A 6,979-nucleotide genomic window follows, 5' to 3' on the forward strand; every position below is an offset into this window, starting at 1 on the left:
CAACTGAGCATGTGCGCTTTCTGTTCATTTCTTACTTTTTACAGACATTTTATCAGCTTTTGCTTATGTATATTTTTACGATTTCGTCAGATGTTATGAGTACAACAGTGCTCCTATAGTGTTTATTTATGATGGATTCGGTATTTTTGAAATCTATCACTATTTCGCCCATGAAGTAATAATGTTGGAGAGTTTACTCCTCCCTCTATATATTTCTGTAACATTAGCTAAATTTTGCACTTTCATTCTTTTTTTTCGTTCACAAACATTGAACGAGTAGTCAATTTGTTTATTATGCTGGGAGTAAAGCATGGCGTCGCAGTTGTTTACACGTTTATTTCATTGGAAATTTTCGTTGGTGAAGTTTTGTCATCCATCTAACATTGGGCCTTTACTACTTTTTGTGATTAAGATTTGTATATGAATTTTGCTCGTTAAAAGAAAAATGCACACATAACAGAATTCCCTATCATGTTTGGATAAGTGCATGGCTAACTGTCACTTAATCTGAAAATCAATTCTAAGATGGTATCTGGGTTCTAGATTCACATTATTCTCGATATATTTTACAAACTTTTATGGCATGTCGTTACTATTTGATGTTCCATTGGAAGCCCTATATTTTGCAGCATGAATTTTTGCTTTGTAGATCTTTGTTGTATGTGTATAAAGTCAGTTGGGTTAATAATATTATGCTGTAATTTGCTTCTGCGATATGGCTTAATATGCAATTTGTTTAGACTTAGTCTAAACTGGAGAGGAGTTCCTGTTCTAGAATTGATATAGCATGCTTTTATTGTAAAGATGATGTAATTTTTGCTTCAAATGGTCTGTGGGTTTTGTTTATGTTGGTTTAGGTTAATTCATATATGTGTAGCCAATTTGTCGCTTATGTCTGACAAGATGACTGGTTGATGGTTTCTTGTAAATTGATTGCTTTTTGTGGCTTCTTTTTAGCACCCTTTATACAGTTTGTATATCTCATGGGGCCTCCCTAATTTAGGTTCTATCCTCGTAAGGTCAATATTTTTGTAGTTTCATTTGTTGAACTGTATTCTTGTGACTATTATAAAGTTGTGATTCCACTAGTCTTTGCAATGCTTGAATCTTATTTTATTTTGGTCATCCATTCTGGATCATGTTTTGTTTTGGCCGGCTTAGAAATTTCTTCTTTTGTTGGTTTCCTGTTACTGAAGATGCTAGTATGGACTAGAGGTTAGTAGCACGACATTTAATGAAAAACCCGCTATTAGTTCTTGAACCTTTCCACCATTGAGTTTTCTTGTGTTTATAATGCTGAACGATTTTGCTAAATTTATGTATGTGAATAGAGTTCTGTGTTGGAGAATGAAGATGAACCATTTCTCCTTTGTTTTTCAACTTATTTTTTTGTGTATTGCAATCTTTTTATGTTTAACTATGAGGGATAATATAAATATTGGTGATGTTGGGTATTTACCCTTCAGCTGAAGCACGAGAAATCCCTAACTCAACTATTACATATTTAGGAGTTTTGAACCCTTAAAATATACAACCCAAGATTTACAAAAGAATGAATATACAACTAATAAGATAACGCAGCAATATATATATTTCTCAGAGAGCCACAGATCACACGGCCACGATAAAGGCTGGCAACCACAAACCACCACGATTGCTCCTTAATCTCACCAAGAGAAAGCTCCACAAGTTCACTAAGAACCAAAATCACAAAGAAGATTCAACAACCACTAAGGTTTCAAGATTATTAGAGAGTATTTTTTTTGTATATATGAGATGAGAGGTGTAGTGAGTATTTATAGAGATAAAGGAAGAGGAAGATGGCGGTTTTAGTGTGTCCCCAAAGAACATTGGGAAGCCATTGTTGAGGATCCATAGGAAGAAGAAGACAAGAAGACAACATTGAAGAGAGGGGAGAGATCGGCCATGGTTTCTTGAGAGAAATGGAGAAGTCATCGATTTTGAAGAGAGAGAAATGAGATGAGAAATGATTTTAGGGTTAGGGATAAATACACTAATTGGGTCGGGTTATGGGTTGGACTGGGTCATGGGTTAGATGAGTGTGCTTTGGTGATAAAGGGCCATCCAGTGGTGTTTGGGTTTGGGCCTTCCAAATTGGTCATGGGCCAACATTTTTAAATTCTCTACCTTGGACCAGGACCCAGTTGGGAACCTGGCCCAAAATCCGGATCTGTGGCATTACATCATTGCCGATAACTTTTACCTGCAAAAAGATGTTAGTAACAAGGTATAGCACACAACTTGATTAACAAATAGTACTAAGCACTTTTAACAATTTGCACACAACAATTAACACTAAGTTAATTTTCAAACAAAAGCTATAGCATGTTGCCACCGAGGAACATTCACAAAGAGTCATCCAGCCATAAAGGCTCAATAAAACCACCTAAGTTCAACCGGTCATATTTCACAAAAACTTAATTAGCCACTTAGGCACACACATATTGCCACTAAGGCATAATCACATAGCCACATAGGTAAAATTGAACATCCACATAGGATCATTTATAAGGACATTTAGCCACTTAGGCTAATTACACAAAAACTAGCCTTATTTAAGAAGGCACATTACACTTAGCATAAAATTTACACAAAGTAATCATAAGGAGAATTATAGATCAATAAACACTTAGTTCTTCTTCTTCAAGCACTAAATTTGTTTCTTCCTTATTTTTTATTAAATCGTTTCGGTCTTTTACAATCTTTTATAAAATGCCCCTTTTTGCCACAATTGTAGCATTTTCTATCTTTATTTCTTTCTTCCCTAGCTTTTTCTTCATTATCACTAAGCTCGGAACTACTATGATTTTTATTCCTTTCTTTGTTATATCTTTTATGAAAGTAATTTTTATATTTTGGTTTTTTTTTAATAAAATTTGCCTCATTTCGTTCCTTATAGGGATTTTCAGAGATTTTTCGGGTTATAGGAATGAGAGGAGGAGATAATATTTATAGAGTCAATAGAGAAAGAAGATGGCGGTTTTGAGTGTTCCCAATATCATTGGGAGGTCATTGTTGAAGATTAAGAGGAAGAAGACTAAGAGACAAGGGAGGAGCAGCTGCTGTTTTGAGAGAGGGAAGAGAGAAGCAAATAATGATTTTAGGAGGTAGGCTTAAAGGGATTATTAACTAACCGGGTCGGGTACACATCGGAACGATGATGGTGGCGGCAAAAACAGAGGGTGAGAGATCGTCATTCTCAGTCAAAGAGAAACGCTGAAATAAAAAGGCTATCTCATTTTAGGACTTATTTCTTGTTGGGCTTTTGGAAACACAAAACTGACTAAAACAACTCTAAAAACTACCAAACAAATGTACCCGAGCATATAAATATTTTGGCTCATCTCAAAGATGGGCCAAAATTAAAAACAAACACTTTGTTATTATTTCCAAAATAATGTTAGAAATGTTTATAAAAACTAGTGTGTGTGGCACACAGATGAGTGCACATAATTAAATAAAAATTTTAAAAAATAATTTATATTTTGAGAAATATATTTTAACTGGAGCAATTGAAAATGTTCTAATTAAAAAAAAAAAAAAGTTATAAAGAGTTAGTGAAAGCTGACAAGAGGGTAGAAGATTGGATTGGGAGTGTTGAAGAGTGGAAAGTTAACAAATAAATAAATAAATTAAATTAAATATTAAAAAATTAATAAATTAGCAGATCAAAAATTGAGACATCAAAGTGGTACGCTCACTTATTAATAAGGTATAGATAAAACAAAAACGACTTTTAAATACATAATATGTCAAAATTTACTGAACCTGTGATTAATACAATCACTTGTAATCAATTTTTTTCTTTCAGTTGTCCTTGGATAAACATATCTGAATAATTACTGGATATATATATTATGATAGATAAATATATCTTACCTAGTAGTGATTAAGATTAAGACTCCACGAACAAATTCGAGCCTCACAAGATGTGTCAGTATCCGTCTCATTTTCTGAAAGTTCAACGTAATCAATTTGTTTCATTATTCTCTATTATATATTCATGTTCAGATCATTGAGATATTGATATAATCATGTTGTCTGTTCCAACTTCATTTACGGCTTATTCAGAAGTCAGGACAACAACAAGTTTACATACTTGTTTGGATCATAATTCATTAGGCTTTTGCCAAATTTGATTTCAAGCATAGTTGTGACTACTCAGATGCTTTCAAAGCATTGTTGGGAACTAGGACGCCTATGCGTTGCTGCTGTCCTATTATATGGACATTACCCACAAACTCTCCGCATATGAACAAAAACAGGTCTCATTTTTTGCAGAAAATCCAGCAGAAAACATTAAATAATCTCGTGTCGCTTTACTGCGATGCGTTGCTTGGGCTTTTAGCTCGTGATTTCCATGTATAAAAGGGTAGGGTTTTGTCATGCTTTCACACAGCAAAAACCATACTTATTAGAGTCGAGTATACTGAGGAGAAAGAGAAAAGACGTGTAAGACGATGGGAGTCGTGGCGATCGTGGTGGTCGGGATTGGGGCAATTATGAGCTTTGCTTCAGTTGCATATGCTCACAAGGGAACTGCCACTTATTACACGCCTCCTTATGTTCGTGAGTATTTGTCCATACTAGCTGTTATGGTAGGTTATTTATATATTATTAGAAAAAAAATTATTATTAACTATAATTTTAATAGTTATAGACTAAAAATTATGGTAAATAAATTTTGTTCACCACGATTAAATAAAATTGATAAAAAAATATAAATGTTCGACAAAGGAAAAGTCATTTGCCATAAGTAATAAGATCCATGGTAAAAATATTTGCTATAAATAAATATTTTGGCTACCCTTGCAGATACTACGGTCGACAACCGTTGCATGGTTGTGGTCAATAACTATTTATTACAACTATTTTATTTTTAATCGTGGTAATTTAAATGTTGCATTTTTTGTAATGTGTACATATAATAAATGATTTTCGTATTTTATTATTTATATGAATAAAAATAAAATATATAAATAAATATATTAATCTAATGCTTGTTTGTAAGTGTAGAGAACTTTTCTTTTGCGAAAATTATTATTCATTATCGTAACTTACAGGACTAAATAAACAAAAGGCATATTTATAGGACTAAAACTAATAACAAGTAAAGTTAAAGGACGAAAAAATAATTTTTTTCTTTTCTTTTTTATACTAGTATATTTGACACCGCTACACCAATTCTTCGTGATTCCAAAAATACTTTCCAATTGACGTGATAACTAACTTATCCAACTTTTCAAGTTTCATATTAATTTAATTGTTGAATTAATATATTCTATTTTTTTTTAATTTTATTTATAATACATTTCAAAGTGTGAAAGATTATTTATTATATATATGTAGGAACAACGTGACATGACAACTAGTTTTATAGATATAAATTCCTAGCTAGCAGCTGCACTAAAAGATGTCCAAAATTGAGAAAAAAAAAATGTATAATTGTTCGAGCACCAAAATAACCTTAATAACAAAACTTGAGTATCAATTGAATCATTTGTAGTTACTCGGAACCAAAATAACAGTAACAACAAAATTGGGATACCAACATAAAATTTGCTCCCTAAATAATAGTAGACTAGCTAAAGAAGCATACTCAATGTGTGCGCATAATTTAATTTGTTATACATCCATTTTATTTAATTATACATAGAAGATAATTAAAACAAATAACTGGTTTCAAATTTTTCTTCAATATTTTTATTAATTTTAAAGGTGCATAATTAAAATATCTTTAATAGAAAATTTTCAAGAGACCGATGGTAATTTTATTGAAAAAAATAAATATATTTAGAAGTATTTTGATCAAAATATAGTTTATCAATAAAAAAGAATTACTCTAACTCTCTCACACTTAATAAATAATTTAGATTTACGAAACATATATATGCATGTCCGCCAAGATGCCCAATTTTGCCAACATTGACTCTTGTCGTGAGAGATTATATATGCACGCATTCTATCCACTTTTATCGAAAGTGATCAATTATCTACACTATAAAATATATATAGTCAATTTTTTATTCATAATTGATGATTTATGACACTATAATACTAAATTTTAAAATATTAATTATACTATTAAATATTTCTATAAATATAATAATTATATTTATTTCAAAATCGCAAACATCATCTTGTAACTGCCACAACTATTATGTTTATCCACTATTTTAATTCATATGTATTGGTCACAGCTTTTTTATTTTTATTTTAAATATGTGTTGTATCTATTATATTATATACATATAAATATTATGTGCCAGGATGGCTAGTACACCAAATATAATAACAATTCCCATGTTGCTGATTGTGCAATTCTAGTTTGAAATATAGCATTTCGTTCTATTTTCTTTTTCTTTTTTTTTTAAATTGTAAATGAATGTATAATCTAAATATTCTATTATCCTTGGTGCATGTGTACATGTCAGCCTCAGCATGCGACGGCTACAAGGACGACGGCGTGATGATCGCCGCCGCTAGCGACGCAATTTGGGACAACAAAGCGGCATGCGGGCGGAAGTATAAAATACGATGCACGGGAGCCACAAACCAAGGTGTTCCGCACCCTTGCACGGGGCAAAGCGTGGTTGTTAGGATAGTCGACTACTGCCCGTCGGGTTGCAGCGGCACCATTGATCTCTCTCAAGAAGCATTCTCCGTTATTGCTGATCTTGATGCCGGCAAAGTCAACATCAAATTTCATCAGTAAGACTGGCATATATATATATATATGTGTGTGTCAATTTAATGTTTAATACATCAACAAATAGTCTGGCAAAATATTGAGTTAAAATTGTTTGTAATTATATAATAAGCGGCAGTAATTTTAATTTTGTCATAATAAAACTACTAGCTACAAGAATTATAAATAAATTTATTATTACAAACAATTAATGACACATATCTAGTGATGATTTGGTGCCAATATAAATGTACTCGTTGTCACTCATCA

General features: G+C 32.0%; 1 protein-coding gene across 1 annotated transcript; it reads left to right on the top strand.

Annotated features, from left to right (window-relative positions):
• Window positions 1–4,481: 4,481 nt before the first annotated feature.
• Window positions 4,482–6,736, top strand: LOC110011610 (EG45-like domain containing protein). Its single transcript, XM_020692109.2, has 2 exons — window positions 4,482–4,590; window positions 6,456–6,736. Exons 1-2 carry the CDS (start codon window positions 4,482–4,484, stop codon window positions 6,734–6,736), a joined length of 390 nt encoding a protein of 129 aa, XP_020547768.2.
• The last annotated feature ends 243 nt before the right edge of the window (window positions 6,737–6,979 follow it).

The sequence above is a fragment of the Sesamum indicum genome, linkage group LG2 (genome assembly GCF_026168435.1).
Source record: "Sesamum indicum cultivar Baizhima isolate 11 linkage group LG2, ASM2616843v1, whole genome shotgun sequence".
In the NCBI taxonomy this organism is placed as follows: Eukaryota; Viridiplantae; Streptophyta; class Magnoliopsida; order Lamiales; family Pedaliaceae; genus Sesamum; species Sesamum indicum.